An 18,905-nucleotide genomic window follows, 5' to 3' on the forward strand; every position below is an offset into this window, starting at 1 on the left:
CCATGATCACAGGCTTCCTCCATGGGCACAAGAGCTTGTGCGTGTGTGTGTGCATCTAATGAGAGTGAGTGGCTGTGTTTCTGCATCAGTCAGCGTTCCTCATAATTGCATGCGTCCCAGTCGAAAGAGATCAGTCTGCCTGCAATCCCTAGGGAAACCCCGGCTGGGCCGAGACTGGGTGTGGGCAAGACGAGATGAGAGGACTGTCCCAAGCCATCAAGCGCCAGTCGCTCACTTTCCTTTCCTCCCTCTTATTTTTTCCGCCCCCCCATGCTCTAGGCCTGCATAGATTGTGGAAGCAACCTGGCCTCCAGCGTCACCCCTCTCTACGATGTCGAGGTCCAAGACATGGACTTGAACGGCATGTTGGAGCCGATGGAGGAGGGCAGCGGAGGGCAGGTGTGCTTGCCGTCCTTGCCCCCAGAAATGGCCATGGAGGAAGAGGAGGCTGGAGTGCAGGTGGGGCAGCAGCCGCCCCCACCTCAGGCAGAGGCCGCGGTGCAGGACTCGCGCTAAGTGCTCAGCCGCCAGACCGTAGACTCCTGTTTCCCACAGCTGGGATTGCTTCACCTCGCCCTGGGCAGGAATCCTGCCAAGCAGTGGGGCCCAGGGGCAGACAGTTGCTCCGTCCGCAGGAGGGAACACTGCAGAACTGTTGAGCCCAAACACCAGCTGCTTCTGGGGTGGCGCTCCGGACAGGCCTCCAGGGATACAGGATGTCCCTCTGGACCTTTATCCTCTTTGGATGGACCAGCCACCCTTAACCCTTGCTGCCTTACTGTGGATTTGGACCCGGACAGCCCAGGACATTACTGGGCAGGGGGACCCAGTTTTTAATGTATTTATTTTTGCAGAATTGTCTGTTGTTGTTATTATGTGTGTTTTTTACTGATTTGCTGCCGTGCTCTTGAAGGGGCACTGAAAATAATAAAAGAAAAAGAAAAAAAGGAAAGAGAAAAAAGGCTGGTCTACAGAGAATGATGTTGACACCCCCTTGATCTGGTTCCCCCTCCCTTTTTGATGCCCCCACTCTTCTTTCCGAGATCTCCCTGGAGAGGGGAAGGGAGGCTTTCATCTGAGCATCCTTCAACAACTCCCTTATGGGAGCACCCAAACTGGACCCCAGACTTGGAGGCAGTTGAAAGACAGCAGCAGCAACTGTGTGAAAGGGCCCTAAAATGTTTCCTTGGCCCACCCCACCCCCGGAGGGGAAGGTGCTGCTACAGCATCTCCCCCCCCCCTTTCCATCCCCTGCCTCTTAAAAGCCAGGCTGCTCCGCTTCTCCACATGCAGCACATTTTGACTGCTGGAAGAAGCAGGTGGGCCCTCGAGCATCCTGCTGCACATTCCCTCACGTGATCTTTGCAACCTTGCCAGCCCCAATACCTGCAGGGGGACATCCTTTCAGCTGTGTAAAAATCTCAAGGAACACGCCCCTTTTTCTGGCTGGCAACTTGGAAATTGCCCAAGATCCTGGGTCCACCTGTTCAGAGTTCTCAAGACGGCCTCTCACTCTTCCCACCTCCATGCTATTTATTGAACTTATTTATATATCCCTTTGTTTCGAGAGGAAAACGGAGGGTTGCCTTTCCTCTATGCAGGGGAGAAAGTTGGGCTCAACTAGAGGGCAGTTTTGGATCATGTCTCTGGATGTTCAGGGGTGGAAAACCATCTGCTTAAGCCTGGGTGTGTTCTTTGAGGGGATGACACTTCATTCCCCACCCCCCCTCCCATTACGCTCCGTCAGGGAAGTTGCTTGCTGCTTCTGACAACATGAAGCCTTTTTTTGCTTTCTGTTCCTAAACGTGTTTTAGCTGCTCTTGAAATGTTCCATCTTTTACATGCCTGTTGCACGCTGGTTGTGTTGCATCTAGGAAGAAGGGGGGAATCCCCAATGCAGCAGAGGAGTTGTCAAGTGATTCCTGCATATGGCAAAGCCTTGCTGAGGCGTCCCCTGTTCAGGATTCAAAAGAGGCAACTCTCTGTGAGCTGAGAACTTTGAAACAAAAAACCATACCCCCTTATTTGAAAGGCAACACTTCCCATATTTGCTGAATCAGATTTGCTGCAGGACCCCCGCCTGCCTGCCTGTCTGCCTCTTGGGGACCACTGTAATTCTTTATGTGGTGCCTCTACTTAACAATCCCATCAATGGGTGAGAAGATGAAAACTTTCATTTTATCTTTGATTGCAGAGCCCCTGCCCAGTCCAGGAAGTTAACTGGATTCTTGTTAGGATAGCCAAAGGGTCTTTTAAGCTGCAATCCTATACCTGCATATCTAGGACTAAATCCTACTGTGAACACATTGCAGCTTATATCTGAATAGACGTGCATTGTAAGCTATATAAGATGAATGCCAGCAAGTATTTCACATTACCAATTCTTTCAAAAATAACTTTAAAAAGGCAATCAATTATTGCTCCTACGCACACTTGGTGAGGACTATAGTGTCTGTTTTGGGATCACTCCGGGTGGATCTGGAAGGACATGGAAATTACTTTTTGTCCCTCAAAAGTTTGACTTTCTAGCTTCTATGCTGTAAATCCCTTCCCTGTGTGCTTTATTCCTGGCGAGCTTGGTGACTGTAAGAGCCACTTCTGTTGACCCTCAGTCTGCAGATGGTTTCTTTCTCTCCTGTCAGGAAATCCTCCTGGTCTAAGCATCTTAGGACACCTAAAAACAGTCTGTATTTTGTGACGCATGAGTGATTCAACGGGCAATGGATGTGAGCCATTTTTCCTCTCTCCAGTAGGCTATGGCTGTCTTTTTGTAGTGATAAGAGACAACACATTACCAGACTAATGTCTGTAAATGTTACATACACACACAACCACCACCACCAAAAGTAGGTATTGTAGAAGATCAGCATTTTTCCATGGAGCATCAAATTAACTCCATATCCTAGGTCCTTTTTCTGGGCCTTGGGAAATTGGCAGAGTGTTTACTTTTACTTTGCACAAAATCTGTTCAATGTGGATTATTTGGCAAGACCAGCCGTCCTAGTGTGCCCTGGTTTAGACACCAAAACACGCAAGGGTGGACCCTGCAAAGTACCCTGCAACACTGGCTGTGTTGGTCCTTTCAGATTTTGTTTCTTGAAATGTGAACTCTAAAGCTCTTCAAATTTAAGTCAGTAGTCCATGGCTTATGTATTTTTTTAAAAAATCAGACCACTTCAGGATTGCAGTCATGCTACTTCAATGATGAACATTTATTCACAGTTTGCATCTGATTTTCATTCTGCATCTCTCTCTGACCAGTCTGAGAGGAGAGAGCCTCAAAGCCTCTGATCTTCCTTGCTAGAAATGACAGTTTTGCCTTTTACTTAATACATTTCTTGACTGTGTTAACGGGCAGACGTTTAGCAAGTCTAAAAGTTCAGAGGGGCACCAAAAAAGTAAGGGGAGGATTTTTTCTATAATAAATTTATTTTTGTAAAAGAAAATTAGGGGGGCCAGGAGAGCTGGGGGGGGGCTGGGCCCCCTTAGCCTGCCTGGCTACAAGTCTGCCAATAGGAAACCTACATCTTGTATGATCTAAATTCTCTCTAATGAAAAAAAAAAGCCAACTCTTTTGTTACAGTACATGGGTTTGGGGCTGATAGCTTTATATTTTCACCCCCTTTTTGTGAGGATTGGGAATACTGGTACATGTGCCTTGGAGCATGTTGCAAAGGGAACATTGTTTTTAAAGCTTTCTTGATTTTGTATGGTACCTCTATCATTTCCTTCTTTTCTTGCCTCTGGATTGCTGGGAGAATATGACCCTAATGGGAGTTTGGCTCAATGCTTGAAGGACACTGAATGTCCCTGTCCTCACTCACCACTGGACAAAAGCATCTCTTGGAGAAATAGTACAATATCCAGGGGAGGGACATTTTGCACAGAGCTGTGACACTCGGGACCATAAATCTACTTATCACCCTTCTGTTCCCAAAGAACACCCATTTTGTTCGCACATGCCAACGAGATGGTGCAGGAAGTGGGCGGTGGTGGAAAGACCCCAAGAGAAATGTTACTACCTATATTTTTTCCTTTGTTGACAAGAGATTTTATTTTTGTACAAAAAGTTCCCCACCCTCCCTTGCTTTTGAGGGGCACGTACGAGTTTGTGTGTAAATCTCTTTGCCATTGGTTTGTGGTGCAATATCTGATTCTGTACTGAAATAAAGGCGCTTTTTGTCTTTCCTCTCAGTGTCCCAAGTGTGTTTTGGCAAGACAAAAATACGCATGAGAGAGTGGAGGGAGGCAGGAAGGGAGGATTTTTCAGGGTGACATCTTAATTCAAGAAGAGCACCTCTGTTGGCACCTGGGAAGTTCTCATCCGTTCTCTGTTGTCATCAACATTCATACCATTTATGTTTTACTTTTATGGGTGTGTGTTTTGATTGTTCTTGTTACGCCTTCATTTGTGAAAAACGACAAATGTCAAGCAATGGTGTATGAGTGTGTGGATGCTGGCATGCTTCTCCCTTTGGTATGGAGGGACTGCATCCAGAAAAGAAGATCTTCGTGGACTGGGACCAACTATCCTCTGTTATTAGAACACAAGGCCTGACCCTCCCTCCGGTGAGTCCTGGAGCCGCCTCCTCACCGAGGATGCTAAGATATACAGCTACCTGGCCATGCACGTGTGCGCCATTATTGCAAAAGAGTGCTGTGTCTGAAGTAGGGATGGAAAGATCTGTCAGTTTTGGTTCTCTCAAATTTCTCACTTTTCTAATGGTAAATTCAGTTTTCTAATTTCTGCAGCAATTGTGAATTTTTTTTTAAATCCTCATGAAAATTCTCCATTTCAGTGTGAATTTCTCTCAATAAATACATTTTTGTAGGCGGTTTTGACAAAGGTACACACTTTTGCAAGCCATTTCTCTCATCACTTCATGCCTTTTTGTAAGCTATATTCACTCATATATTCATTTTTATGCACACTTTCCTCTAATATATGCATTTTTATAAATATTGTTTAGTTGGCGAACTGCATCCCAAAATTCTAATAAATGCAAATTTCGAAGGATAGCTGTGTTTTGGCTCTCATACTGTTTTGGAAAGTGCAAATTTGATAAATTCTGCCTGAAATGCAAACTGAATCAAAAATCTCACCCATCCCTAGTCTGAAGTGACATTACTGATTTAAGGAATACTGAAAAAAAAAATAAGGTGTTGGGAATGTAGTTCTGCAATACCTATGCTTAAAAAAAAAAAGCAAAAGTGTGTGCAGACACACACCACCTCCGCTCACTTATATCAAATTAGTCTTTTGGATCTCACACTGGAGTTTCTTGCTCAATTTGTAAACCTGGTTGGAACACAGTCACATGACTGGCAGCGAACAAGCTGATCCTAGAGGGCATTTGATTACCAATAGCCCTGAACTTGACCTAAGGAATAGGGACTTTCTTTGGAATACATTTGCAAGTCCGTAATTAGTAGCAAACCGAGGTTGGGAGTTCTCCTCTTAGGATCTACATGATCTCAAAATATTGTGTACCTGTATGGGAGCCTTCCTTCTCACCAACTTGTTGTCTGCCAGGTATTTTGGACTAGAGTTCCCATCAGCATTGTGTGGCTGGGCTGGCTGGGACTGATGGGAATTGTAGTCCAAAATACTTGGCAGGCAACAGGTTCCAAAGGCTGCTAAATGGATGTAAGTGTGTGTGTGTGTGTGTGTGTGTGTGTGTGTGTGTGTGTGTAGAGTTGGGAAGTCAAGTGACTAACAAAATTTCAACAACTGGAGGTGACAGGAATGCTTTTTCTGTTTCTGTGTGAATCATAATTAACAAGTCAAGGGTTTCATTCCTGCTTTCCTATTTTAAAGATTAAACCTCTATATTATTATATGCTGATGATATGAGCCTTATTTTCTCCTACAGATGTAGGTCAATTATATACTGAAGTGGAAACCTTGAGTTTTCTGCCAAAGTGATAACCTCGTCATAAAATGAAGGTGGTTATGATTGGCAAAAATCCTCAGTGGTGCAAGTGGGCCAATGGATGGCTTTGCCAGCGAACAAGTGAACAGTTTTCAGTTTCTTAGTATGTTGCTCCATGAACAATGTTTGTGGGAAAAGCATGATGAAATCACAAAGGCTAGGAATGCACATGTAATTGTGCCAAAGGAGGGAATTTGGCAGGTCCAACTATTAAAACCCTCTATTTAATTTGGTGCATTTATCCCATCCTTACTCCAAGTTGTTCAGGATGGCATAAATGATTATCTTCCTCCATTTCTACGACCCCCCTTTTATACTCACAACAACCTTGTGAGGTGGGCTAGAGAATGATTGGCTCAAGGTCATGCAGTGAGCTTCATGGCTGGGTGGCAATTTGAACCTGGGTGTCTATTATTGTTGTTGTTATTATTGATAATATAATAAAATAACAATAATATATTATTATTAATAATAGTATAATAAAATAAAAATATTATTATTACCACCAGCCGTTCACCAGCAGTCCTAGGACAGGTCCCAACATTATAAAACACATTATTAATAAACAGTTTAAAACATCTAAACATGACCCTAATCTGACACTGTACCCACTATGCCACACTGGCATAATGCTGTATGTCTCTGAAGTGCAGAGATTTGAAGATCTAACTACCCCTAGAAATAATTCAGAATTGGGTTCTTCATCCCTTTCGGCACATCACCAGCCAATATATTGGCTGGCTCTATAAACACTATCAGATGTAAACTGTCACTACAGTTGTCAGCTGAGATGGAACAACTATTTAAAGAAGGGTCGTCAGAACAAACCATTTAAGTACAGTTGTATTAGGCAGCGTGAAGTAATTTGTCCTCACTGTCACAAACTTTTGTTAGGAACCTTGGTTGCTGTTGAATTTGTTGCTAAAAAATTACTCAGCAAGAGGATGTGTTTTAGAGACACAAGTAGAAAGGATATGCGATCAAATCTGACAGGCTGTATTTCATCATTGTATTGTGTAACAAAAATCAGCCTATATTGATGAATTTACTTCTGCTTCTTAGAAGGTTCTTTACTAAACTTAGTTTCCAAACCATGTCATTGGCACAACATAGAAAGCAAATTGTTTGGTGTTCCTAAATCAATAGGGGTGTACGTGAACAAAATTCTGTCAGATACTGATGCATTATTTTTATGCTGTCCATTACATAAGGATCCAAGAGAGGGATTTGTTGTAGTACTAAGAAATCTCTCCAGAGTGACAGATCCTGTCAGGATTATTGATTTGCAAGCATTTGCTGATAAAATATGTGATCTGTAAATCAGCTTTATTTTTATTGGCCGCTGAAAAAAAACAAAGCTATTTTCTTCCCTAGTTGATTTCTTTGTATAGACTCTACAGCAATCATGTTAAGAATTATTTCTTTTATTAAGGATCATGGATTTGTTGTGTGGAATCTTAATCAAATAATAATTTCCTGTGCCATTTTTTATTTTTGTAATAATCTTAGCAAAATATATGGCTGCAGCTGCAATACGATGCATATTTACTTGGGAATAAGTCACTGAATGCCCTGGGACTGTTTTCTGAATGTGCATCCATATGGTTGGGCTGTGATGTCATATGAATTCCTGTTTGAGGTAGCACTTCCACATGTGCCATTATCACACACAGTAAACATCCCAGAGGATTTTTTTTGCACTTGCTATAACACCAAGTACAGAAACGAGTCTTTTGGCACCTTTTAACAACTGATAGATCCCATTGTGGCATCAGCTGTTCACTGACTAGAGTCCTCTTCATCAGATGTAGGAAACCAATTTCTTCACCAGTTACTGCTGTCCTGAGTTGTCACTGCTCTTAAATTGTACACCTGTGAACTTGGCACAGAAGTGTTACAGACACTGTACTTTTCGCATTTCATTGGTTTCTGGCCCATTAGCATGTTTATGTGTAGTGTATATAAATCTGCTGAAGAGAGTTACTATATCTGTTAGTTTTTAAGGTGCCAAAAGACACTGATGTGTATAAATAATATAAAGTTATATTATGGGTAAACGCAGAAGTGGTGCTTGATTCCAACTAACTTCCAATGGACTGCACTTGTCAAGAACTGTACTCCCCCCTGAACTATCCTCAGAAAAGACCCCGTGTTGAACTTCTACATTAAATTAATCTGCAATTACTTAAATTAATCTGAAGAGACAGATGAATAATCATCTAAACCTACTCAATATTTTAACAGTCCTGCAACTCTTGCGCAGAGAGAGCTTCATATGCAGAGGCAAACTCAAATGATTCCTGGTACTGGATGACTTTCAGCAAACAAGCCTGATTTTAAAAAAATCTATATACAGTTTTTACTGATCAGTCAAAACAGGGTTTCTTAAAATAACCAGAATTTCCCTCCATTACTCTATTGCTCATTTTCTGGGGCTAACATGGTAATAATGCCTTATAGCAATTCAATTGGAAGCTCGTTGTCAGATGTGTTACTTGACTCAATTAAAGAAGAAATTACTGAAAAGTTATCCACCGAAAAGCCTTCTTTTCTTCACCGCCAAGGCGCAGACCCTCTAGGCTATCGTGTTCAAAACCTTCCATCACAGTTTATTAAACGTAGCATTTGCTATTTTCAGTGAAAATCAAAAGTTTACAAATTTTCAGGCTGGAAGAGCATGCAGCGGTTGAATTCCCCCCTCTTTTCCCAAGGAGTCTTGCTTCTCCTGAGCGTGAAAACCAGGTCCCTGAAAAAAAACATTCTTCCCAACGATTCAGCCTGGAACGGAAGCGATCCGTCCAAGGGATTTTGATTATATGGCTGTTTTGCGCAGATTAAGAAACACAAAGTTGCACGGGCCAGGAGCCGGGTCTAGTTGTCAAAGTACCATGCCTGAAACGCACCAATCAGAGCCCAGCTCCTCCCCTATAAATACCAGGCAGCTCCGCCGTTGTCTCTATTCCGCTTTTGCTTTAGTTGTCCTGAGTTTGTGGGGGGCGGGAACGTTTTCGGATCCGCGCGACAGAATGACTGAAGAGGTTTCAGCCGCGCCCGCTGCTGCGCTCCCGGCTGTAAAGGCACCCGCCAAAAAGGCCAAGAAGGCGACGGGCGGTCCGAAGTCCCGCAAGCTCTCAGGCCCCAGCGTCACGGAGCTGCTGACCCAGGCGGTGGCGGCCTCCAAGGAGCGCGGCGGGGTCTCCCTGGCCGCGCTGAAGAAGTCCTTGGCGGCCTCCGGCTACGATGTGGAGAAGAACAACAGCCGCATCAAGCTGGGCCTGAAGAGCCTGGTGACCAAAGGGACTCTGCTGCAGACCAAGGGCACCGGCGCCTCGGGCTCCTTCAAGCTCAACAAGAAGCAGGCAGAGGACAAGGGCAAGGCGGCCAAGAAGCAGCAGGCGCCTGCCGCGGCGGCATCCAAAGCCAAGAAGCCTGCAGCCAAGAAGCCCACCAGTGCTGCCGCTAAGAAAGTGAAAAAGGCGGTGGGGGCAGTCGCGTCCAAGAAAAACGTTAAGGTGACAAAGAAGCCTGTAGGAGGCGCCAAGAAGGCAGCCAAGAGTCCCAAGAAGCCCAAAGCGGCGAAAGCCAAGAAGATCGCCAAGAGTCCCGCGAAGTTGGGCAAGGCCAAGGTGAAGCCCAAGGCTAAAATGGCCAAGCCCAAGAAGGCGGCGTCAAAGAAGAAATGAGAAGGATCTTCCTCGAGTGAGAAAAAATGCTCGTTTAAACCCCAAAAGGCTCTTTTAAGAGCCACCCACCTACTCGAGATTAAGTGCTGACTTCTGCTATTGTATATTTCCGACTTATTTCGGTTGTCCTGTTTATATTTTTTTTTTAATAAAAGGGGTGGTGAAGGTGAAATTGGTGTTTTCCTTCTAGATTAAATGCCTCTCCGCCAGAGCGCCAGTTTTGAGCCCGGAAACTTAAAACACACACCCGTACGGGGCATTCAATTTTAACCCATCTTCGCCTAACTAGTTTAAATAGCGTAATTCAGTTTTTTCAATGGCGATGTTGTGGCTCTTAAAAGAGCCTTTGGGTTTCTGAGTATACGAGCCTACTGCTATAGAAATGTTTTTATGCCCTTTCTCCGCGGATGCGGCGAGCCAGCTGGATATCCTTGGGCATGATGGTAACTCGCTTGGCATGGATGGCGCACAGGTTGGTGTCTTCAAAAAGACCCACCAAGTAAGCCTCGCTCGCCTCTTGCAAGGCCATAACAGCCGAGCTCTGGAACCGCAGATCGGTTTTGAAGTCCTGGGCAATTTCTCGCACCAGGCGCTGGAAAGGCAGCTTGCGGATGAGAAGCTCCGTTGACTTCTGGTAGCGCCGAATCTCTCTCAGGGCGACGGTCCCAGGACGGTAGCGGTGAGGCTTTTTCACTCCGCCGGTGGCTGGGGCACTCTTCCGGGCAGCTTTGGTAGCCAGCTGCTTGCGAGGCGCTTTCCCGCCAGTGGACTTGCGAGCTGTCTGCTTAGTACGGGCCATTACCACGACTAGAAAGAGCTATGCTCTATAAATGGAGAACACAGTTCGGCTGCTGGTTATTTATAGACAGTTCTCACAGTCTTGATTGGCTGAAGACCGCGCGATGTCTGTTAGAAAGTTTGAATTTCCTGGGCTGAACAACAATTGGCTAGACAAGATCTCGCTTTGTCGTAAAGGGGATAGGGGCATGGCCCGAATGTCGTTCGTCTGAAAGAACTCTCATTGGGCGGATACGAATGTGTCGTTTTTGACTGGACGAAACTGAGGCAGAGTTAGTCCATTGGGTACCACAGGATGATTAAGTTTTATTTCTGGTCGGAATTTCCACTATATAAATGGGGAATTTTTTTTTTATTGTTGGGCGTTTTGTTCTCAGTGATTCGTGACGTAAGGGTGTGTGGCCGTGGAAAAGGCGGTAAAAGGTTGGGGAAGAGAGGTGGTAAGAGGCATCGAAAAGTGTTTCGTGACAACACCGAGAGCGCAACTAATCCTGCTACTCGTCGCCTTCGGGGCGAAGTCAAGCGCATTTCGGGCTTGATCTGTGAAGAGATTCGGGATGTGTTGAAGGGGTTCTTAGAAAGTGATTCGTGACGCTGTGACATACACAGCATGCAGAGAAAGACGGTGACCGCCATGGACGTCGTCTACGTCGTGAAGCACTAAAGTTGCTCGCTATGGCTTTGGAGTCTCATTTCGGCTCACAATAACAACCTCAAAGGCCTGTTATAAGGGTCGCTCTTGATCTCATTGGCTTGCTAAACATACAAGCGGGTCTAGTAAAGAATATATGGAAGTTGACGCAGATTTTTGTCAGACACAATATACGGAAAGTGACGTTGCTTTCTGCCAGAAATAATGCTTTCTTACCCCGCATAGGCTGATTACCTCATAATAAATTACAAGCTTACAAACCAAGATGCAGGAAAGTGCATTCCTTTCTGTTACGTGTAACAAAATACATTTCATTCCCCATGGGTTGCCTTATAAGCGTTTACGAACTCTTTTAGGAAAGGCGTGTGTGGCTCTGAAAAGAGCCTTTGGGTTCTAGACGCTGCAGCCGTAGAGGCCGAACAAGGCTGCTTCTACTTGGCCTTGCCTTTGTGGCTCTCGGTTTTCTTGGGGAGCAGAACGGCCTGGATGTTGGGCAGGACGCCCCCCTGGGCGATAGTGACTTTGCCCAGCAACTTGTTCAGCTCCTCGTCGTTGCGAATGGCCAGCTGCAAGTGGCGAGGGATGATGCGCGTCTTCTTGTTGTCCCGCGCGGCGTTGCCGGCCAGCTCCAGAATCTCGGCCGTCAGGTACTCCAGCACGGCGGCCATGTAGACCGGCGCCCCGGCTCCCACGCGCTCCGCGTAGTTGCCTTTGCGAAGCAGGCGATGCACTCGGCCCACCGGGAACTGCAGGCCAGCCCGGGAAGACCGAGTCTTGGCCTTCGCTCTGGCTTTCCCACCTTGCTTTCCACGGCCAGACATGGTACAACAATTCAGCCAAAAACAGATCAAAACCGAAACAGCAAAAAGAGAAATTAACCAACATACACTTCCAAGCCATTTATTTATTTACTTCTGAGAGGTTCTTGGAGGCAATTTTGATTGGATAATGGATAGGCTTCTGGTTTAACATCCAATGAGAGTATGCCTTCATTCAGCCAATCAGAATGTAATTTTTAAATTTGCCCAATAGTATTATAATTATGTTATCCAATCAAATGTAACATATGTTCATAATTTGCATGTTCTGCTTTCAAAAACAGATTTACGCGCTTTCTTTTTCGAGGGTGGTGATCATATTTATTTTCCTAAAAATTAAATGGAATTCACTTGACTGGTATTTTTCGTTAACGTGATCGCTACGAACGGTATTTACTTTTAGAACGCAATTTTAAGCAATTTTATTTTTTAAAAAATAAAATAAAACTAAAAACATGTTTTCTCCCTCCTTCATGTAAAAACCCTGTTGGAAAAAAACATGCAGGACACCTGTCCCCCTCCCCCCTTACAAGACAGGGAGTTTTACTCGAGTCCTGGATTTCTCCATTGCTTCCTATGGGCACCTTGCACATTGGTGGTGGGAGCTAAATGAAATGGGCTCAAATGTGACCAGGAAGTCCTGCTACCAGAGAGTACCTAATTTTTTATTTTTAAAGCCTACTATAGTTATCCCCATATTAATTACATTGCTGACTGAGGGAGTGGCTTACAAGAACTACGGAATGAAAGCCACTATTATGGGGCAGGGGAGGAATGATTAATAGTGGTTTATCTCAACCTGACAGAAGATTTATGCAGCTTTAAAGTTAGCAACAAGGACACTGAACTTGTCAAGGATTATCAATACCTCGGCACACTCATTAACCAAAATAGAGACAATAGTCAAGAAATTAGAAGAAGGCTAGGACTGGGGAGGGTAGCTATGAGAGAACTAGAAAAGGTCCTCAAATGCAAAGATGTATCACTGAACAATGAAGTCAGGATCATTCGGACCATGGTATTCCCAATCTCTATGTATGGATGTGAAAGTTGGACAGTTACAAAAGAGGATAAGAGAAAAATCAACTCAACTGAAATGTGGTGTTGGAAGAGAGCTTTGTGCATACCATGGACTGCAAAAAAGACAAATAATTGGATGTTAGAACCAATTAAACCAGAACTATCACTAGAAGCTAAAATGATGAAGCTGAGGTTCTCATACTTTGGACACATCATGAGAAGACCTGATTCACTAGAAAAGACAATAATGCTGGGAAAAACAAAAGAGAGTAGAAAAAGAGGAAGGCCAAACAAGAGATGGATTGATTCCATAAACGAAGCAACAGACCTGAACTTACAAGATCTGAGCAGGGTGGTTCATGACAGAGGTCGCTGATTCATAGGGTCACCATAAGTCGTAATCGACTTGAAGGCACAGAACAACAAATCTCAACCTGACACTGTGAATGCTGCACAGTGGAGACAGCTGTGGCCCAAAGACTGGTTGGCAACAGCCTTGCAATATAACCCAGTGCTATATGGGGTGGAAAGAACTAAACCAGAGCAGTTTGACAACCGTGCAGTGTAGGTAGTGAGTAGCTCTTTTAAAAAGTGTTTGGGTCACTAATATTTTTTGCCAAAGGCATCACTTGGAGCTGGTATACTTTGTAATAGCCTTGGTGCCCTCAGGCACGATGTGCTTGGCCAGCTCCTCAGGAAGCCTCAGAATACCCTAGTCATGATGCAAAGTTAAGCTCTCTTGAGGCCCAGTCAGTGAAAGGCTTTTAAGCTTATACAGACTTAAGCTGCAATCCAATGCATGCTAACTCAGAAATAAGCACCATTGGGTTCAATAGGGCGTACTCCCAGGTAGTGTGTATTGGACTGCAGCCTTACTTGGGAACAACCAACACAGATTCAGTTGTGAGTTCTTACAGTGAGATCAACAGGACTTAAAATAGTTCAGTTTGACTGGATATTGCCAAGAAAATAAATATCTTTCTATATTAACAGGCCAGCTGTTCTGCTTACATTTCATTCAAGTATCATGCATCCCATTATTCTTAGAAATACCAGTTAGTTTTTTAAATGTTAAACCATTATATGAAAAAAGGAATTGCAATGATTAATATGTGATTTATTTATTTACCCACACACACAAAGAGAGGCTAAAAGGTCTCTTCCTAAGATATTTGTCTTCTATCTCATACTCATGCCAGCAAGGGTAGCCTACTGATCCCATGTCTGAAAATCTAAAGGCTTTCTAAAAAAGGTGCAGCAGTATGGAGTTATACATTCACTTAATACGTCTCTTACCATGCCATAATAATAATAATAATAATAATAATAATTATTATTATTATTAATTTATAAGTCGCCTATCTGGCCAATGGCCACTCTAGGCAACATACAACTCAATTAAAATACATCATAATAAATACAGTACAACAATAAAACAGTAAAACAGTGACAGTTCAGAGTAGCAGGCAATTAGTCAAAAAGATTAACCCTCCCCGGAAGTCCCGAAGGCCTGTCTGAAAAGCCAGGTCTTCAAGGCCTGGCGGAATACATTCAGGGAAGGGGCATGTCGAAGATCATATGGGAGGGAGTTCCAGAGAGTGGGGGCCGCCACTGAGAAGGCCCTCTCTCTACTCCCCACCAGCCTAGCTGTTTTAGTTGGGTGATCACATGGGGCTCTGGAAAAAAAAATGCTCTAAAAGTCATATATGTCTGCATGCTAAATCTGTTAGTCTTTGGCACCCCAAGACTGCTGCAGCGATTTAGGCCTCTAAAATTAGTAAAATACAGGTATGCTTTTCCTAATTTCCCCTTAGCTACTTTGCAACCTTGTGGATCTAAGGTTTTCAAGTTCTGTTTTATGCTGACTTCCCACCCTCCTTCTGGGGTTATCGTCTTGTTTTGGTTCTTATCCATGTACCCTGCACCGTTTCTAGATTCCTTAGTGTCGCCCTAAGGAATTATAGTTTTCTAAGGCAAGATATATCTAAAACTTTACTGGTTGTACTACCCCATCAAAGTCTCATAATCAAGCTTTTCCCGGTATTATGCGTCTGAAACGATAATTAGATTTTTATTGGAGAATTTTAAAATTCCCAGAAGCTGATTGGGTACACATGCAGCCTATGGAGATTTTGGAAAGTGGGCGTAATTTAGTGAGGTGCAAGAATCCTCAGTTTCCCCTGTGGTCGGGCTTCCTAATATAAAAGAAGCTCTTACACAGTGTTTTTCTTATAGAGGTGTGAGAAGTCGTTCAAGGAGTTATGTCTGGTCGTGGCAAGGGTGGGAAGGGGTTAGGTAAAGGAGGCGCTAAGAGGCATCGGAAGGTGCTTCGTGATAATATCCAGGGTATAACTAAACCTGCTATCCGTCGCCTGGCTCGTCGCGGTGGAGTCAAGCGCATTTCGGGCTTGATCTATGAAGAGACTCGTGGTGTGTTGAAGGTGTTCTTGGAGAATGTGATCCGTGATGCTGTGACTTACACAGAGCATGCAAAGAGAAAGACTGTAACCGCCATGGACGTCGTCTACGCACTGAAGCGGCAAGGCCGCACACTGTATGGTTTTGGAGGCTGATTCTCAACAACACCCGCCGATATAACAAAGGCCCTTTTAAGGGCCACCTACTTTTTCACAAAAAGCTGGAATCGTTTATTTGATAAATGTAAAGGTGGCTCCAGTAAGAGCCGGAAGCCTTATTCAGGCAAGATGCACTAATACCGGATGAAAGGGATCACCAGCCCTACTTCCCCGCTCCTCCTTTGATTTCTATCTTCGCCTAATCCCCGATTTTCAGATCCTGCAACTAAAAATGCCCATGTAACAAATGAACTTCAAAAACAAGAAAGGTGGCGGCATTCCCCATGGGTTGCCTTGGAAGCGTTTACGAACTCTTTCAGGAAAGGCGTGTGTGGCTCTGAAAAGAGCCTTTGGGTTCTAGACGCTGCAGCCGTAGAGGCCGAACAAGGCTGCTTCTACTTGGCCTTGCCTTTGTGGCTCTCGGTTTTCTTGGGGAGCAGAACGGCCTGGATGTTGGGCAGGACGCCCCCCTGGGCGATAGTGACTTTGCCCAGCAACTTGTTCAGCTCCTCGTCGTTGCGGATGGCCAGCTGCAAGTGGCGAGGGATGATGCGCGTCTTCTTGTTGTCCCGCGCGGCGTTGCCGGCCAGCTCCAGAATCTCGGCCGTCAGGTACTCCAGCACGGCGGCCATGTAGACCGGCGCCCCGGCTCCCACGCGCTCCGCGTAGTTGCCTTTGCGAAGCAGGCGATGCACTCGGCCCACCGGGAACTGCAGGCCAGCCCGGGAAGACCGAGTCTTGGCCTTCGCTCTGGCTTTCCCACCTTGCTTTCCACGGCCAGACATGATATAGCTTAGCAAAATTCTAAACCTCCCACTTCTTAGCTAAGGAAGAAATGAAACATTTAGGAAGGGCGTTCTTCTTTTTATTTTCACGATTGGAGCCTGAGTGACGCTGCTGATTGGATGATCGTGAAATCCGCTCTCCAATGAAGACATGGTTTTGTAACTATAGCCAATCACAATACGGATCCCGGAACTGGCCAATAAGAAAATGGTCACATTGAATTATGAATGAAGACTCGCCATGTTTTGTCACTCGCTCCTCCCTCCACCCCCCAATCCGCGGGAGCGGGCTATAGCTGTCCATAGACCAAAGGAGGTAAATGCTGTGTTTAACATGGGTGTTATTGGAGAGGTGTGACCCGTTTCCAGAAAAGGTAGCAACAAAGACAGATTTCATGCACTTCGTTACACATGTTTTGTTTTGTTGAGGAATTTAAAACGGCAAAGGATGCCCACTGCTCACCTCAAAGCACCCTGGCAGAAGTGCGAGCTGAGATAGAATCCTAATTATTCATTTGGCTAAGAGCCACCCAGATATCAAACAAGACAAAGACAACTTCTTGATCAAAAAGGGCTTTCACACTCACACGGGCACAACAGCCTGGCAAGGATGAGAGCAACTCTTTATTGTTCAGCATGACAATATATAGTATTCTGAGGCGTACTATCAATAAACAAAATGTAACTAAAACAAGAGAAAAGTAACAGGCCTAAGCTACATATCACTTGCTACATATCAAAGTCAGGAAGTCTCTCTTTGAAAATCAGAACCCATGTCCACCTCATCCTGAGATAAGGAATGGTATGTTGGGGTGAAATAACACTTTGGGGCACCATAAACGAAAGACACATATACAAAGAGATACATATGGCCCTGAGAACTATCTTCTAGGAATATTCTATTACACACTTCTAAGGGGATATTGACACATTGGGGGAGACTGTAGCCATTTATTACAGAGGATAACAGCATGGCACGAAGGGAGTTGAGAATACACAGAGTACAGGAAAATAAAACAGTCAAGGACAGCTGAGTGATTATCTTGTCCGGAACATAGTTGCAGCCTGGCAGGCACCAGAAACGAAACCTAAAGAACGCTTTCCTGTCAGTTGGGCCCATGGTGCTTTGCAACTTTGGTTCTAGCGTGCTATTGACTTTTGATCAGACTGAACTGAGGCCTTACCCTGATTTGTCCCAACAGTTTCATGTGACTTTACTTCAAAAATAAAGCAAAACATTTCAAGGGGCGTTGTTGTTGTTGTTATGTGCCATCAACTCGATTACCACTTATGGCAACCCAATCAGCGACCTCCAAGAGCATCTGTCATGAACCACCCTGTTCAGATCTTGTAAGTTCAGGTCTGTGGCTTCCTTTAGTTCAGGTCTGTGGCTTCCTTTACCGAATCAATCCATCTCTTGTTTGGCCTTCCTCTTTTTCTACTCTCTTCTGTTTTTCCCAGCATTATTATCTTTTCTAATGAATCATGTCTTCTCATGATGTGTCTAAAGTATGACAACCTCAGTTGCATCATTTTAGCTTCTAGTGACAGTTCTGGTTTAATTGGTTCTAACACCCAATTATTTGTCTTTTTCGCAGTCCATGGTATGTGCAAAGCTCTCCTCCAGCACCACATTTCAAATGAGTTGATTTTTCTCTTATCCGCCTTTTTCAACTTTCACATCCATACATAGAGATCAGGAATACCATGGTCTGAATGATCCTGACTTTAGTGTTCAGGGATACATCTTTGCATTTGAGGACCTTTTCTAGTTCTCTCACAGCTGCCCTCCCCAGTCCTAGCCTTCTTCTGATTTCTTGACTATTGTCTCCATTTTGGTTAAGGACTGTGCCGAGGTATTGATAATCCTTGACAAGTTCAATGTCCTCATTGTCAACTGTAAAGTTACATAACTCTTCTGTTGTCATTATTTTAGTCTTCTTGACGTTCAGCTGTAGTCCTGCTTTTGTGCTTTCCTCTTTAACTTTCATCAGCATTCGTTTCAAATCATTACTGGTTTCTGCTAAGAGTATGGTATCATCTGCATATCTAATTATTGACGTTTCTCCCTCCGATTTTCACACCTCCATCTTGGTCCAATCCCACTTTCCGTATGATATGTTCTGCGTACAGATTAAACAAATAGGGTGATAAAATACACCCCTGTCTCACACCCTTTCCGATGGGGAACCAATCAGTTTCTCCATATTCTGTCCTTACAGTAGCCTCTTGCGCAGAGTATAGGTTGCACATCAGGACAATCAGATGCTGTGGCACCCCCATTTCTTTTAAAGCATTCCATAGTTTTTCATGATCTACACAGTCAAAGGCTTCGCTGTAGTCTATAAAGCACAGGGTGATTTTCTTCTGAAATTCCTTGCTCCGTTCCATTATCCAACGTATGTTTGCGATATGATCTCTGGTGACTCTTCTCTTTCTAAATCCAGCTTGGATGTCTGGCATTTCTCGCTCCATATATGGTAAGAGCCTTTGTTGTAGAATCTTGAGCATTACTTTATTTGCATGGGATATTAAGGCAATAGTTTGGTAATTACTGCATTTTTTGGGATCCCCTTTCTTTGGAACTGGGATATATATTGAACGCTTCCAGTCTATGGGCCATTGTTTGGTTTTCCATAT

General features: G+C 44.3%; 6 protein-coding genes across 10 annotated transcripts in view; 3 read left to right on the forward strand and 3 right to left on the reverse strand.

The window, feature by feature from the left end:
* Positions 1-4,189, forward strand: part of PER1 (period circadian regulator 1) — a 39,275-nt gene extending 35,086 nt beyond the window's left edge. For all 5 annotated transcript variants that reach the window (XM_061590797.1, XM_061590796.1, XM_061590794.1 and 2 more), the window contains exon 23: positions 280-4,189. In XM_061590797.1, the coding sequence (XP_061446781.1) occupies positions 280-516 (237 nt within the window). In that variant the 3' untranslated portion in view covers positions 517-4,189. The remainder of the gene's footprint in view (positions 1-279) is intronic.
* A 4,718-nt stretch (positions 4,190-8,907) lies between these two features.
* LOC133366547 (histone H1-like) lies at positions 8,908-9,788 on the forward strand. The gene has a single exon (XM_061589774.1). The coding sequence runs from the start codon at positions 8,960-8,962 to the stop codon at positions 9,614-9,616; it is 657 nt and encodes a 218-aa protein (XP_061445758.1). The 5' UTR covers positions 8,908-8,959; the 3' UTR covers positions 9,617-9,788.
* LOC133366552 (histone H3) lies at positions 9,731-10,458 on the reverse strand. Its single transcript, XM_061589783.1, has one exon. It carries the CDS (start codon positions 10,413-10,415, stop codon positions 10,005-10,007), a length of 411 nt encoding a protein of 136 aa, XP_061445767.1. The 5' UTR covers positions 10,416-10,458; the 3' UTR covers positions 9,731-10,004.
* Positions 10,459-10,682: 224 nt separating this feature from the next.
* LOC133366554 (histone H2A type 2-C-like) lies at positions 10,683-11,945 on the reverse strand. Its single transcript, XM_061589786.1, has one exon. It carries the CDS (start codon positions 11,885-11,887, stop codon positions 11,498-11,500), a length of 390 nt encoding a protein of 129 aa, XP_061445770.1. The 5' UTR covers positions 11,888-11,945; the 3' UTR covers positions 10,683-11,497.
* A 3,000-nt stretch (positions 11,946-14,945) lies between these two features.
* Positions 14,946-16,298, reverse strand: LOC133366553 (histone H2A type 2-C-like). The gene has a single exon (XM_061589784.1). The coding sequence runs from the start codon at positions 16,263-16,265 to the stop codon at positions 15,876-15,878; it is 390 nt and encodes a 129-aa protein (XP_061445768.1). The 5' UTR covers positions 16,266-16,298; the 3' UTR covers positions 14,946-15,875.
* On the forward strand, positions 15,126-15,524 carry LOC133366557 (histone H4). Its single transcript, XM_061589789.1, has one exon. It carries the CDS (start codon positions 15,166-15,168, stop codon positions 15,475-15,477), a length of 312 nt encoding a protein of 103 aa, XP_061445773.1. The 5' UTR covers positions 15,126-15,165; the 3' UTR covers positions 15,478-15,524.
* Positions 16,299-18,905: the final 2,607 nt, after the last annotated feature.

This window comes from Rhineura floridana, chromosome 11, assembly GCF_030035675.1.
Source record: "Rhineura floridana isolate rRhiFlo1 chromosome 11, rRhiFlo1.hap2, whole genome shotgun sequence".
NCBI lineage: Eukaryota > Metazoa > Chordata > Lepidosauria > Squamata > Rhineuridae > Rhineura > Rhineura floridana.

Coding starts and splice junctions, on each gene's coding strand:
- LOC133366547 (XM_061589774.1), top strand. CDS start 8,960: ATGACTGAAGAGGTTTCAGCCGCGCCCGCTGCTGCGCTCCCGGCTGTA.
- LOC133366552 (XM_061589783.1), bottom strand. CDS start 10,415: ATGGCCCGTACTAAGCAGACAGCTCGCAAGTCCACTGGCGGGAAAGCG.
- LOC133366554 (XM_061589786.1), bottom strand. CDS start 11,887: ATGTCTGGCCGTGGAAAGCAAGGTGGGAAAGCCAGAGCGAAGGCCAAG.
- LOC133366557 (XM_061589789.1), top strand. CDS start 15,166: ATGTCTGGTCGTGGCAAGGGTGGGAAGGGGTTAGGTAAAGGAGGCGCT.
- LOC133366553 (XM_061589784.1), bottom strand. CDS start 16,265: ATGTCTGGCCGTGGAAAGCAAGGTGGGAAAGCCAGAGCGAAGGCCAAG.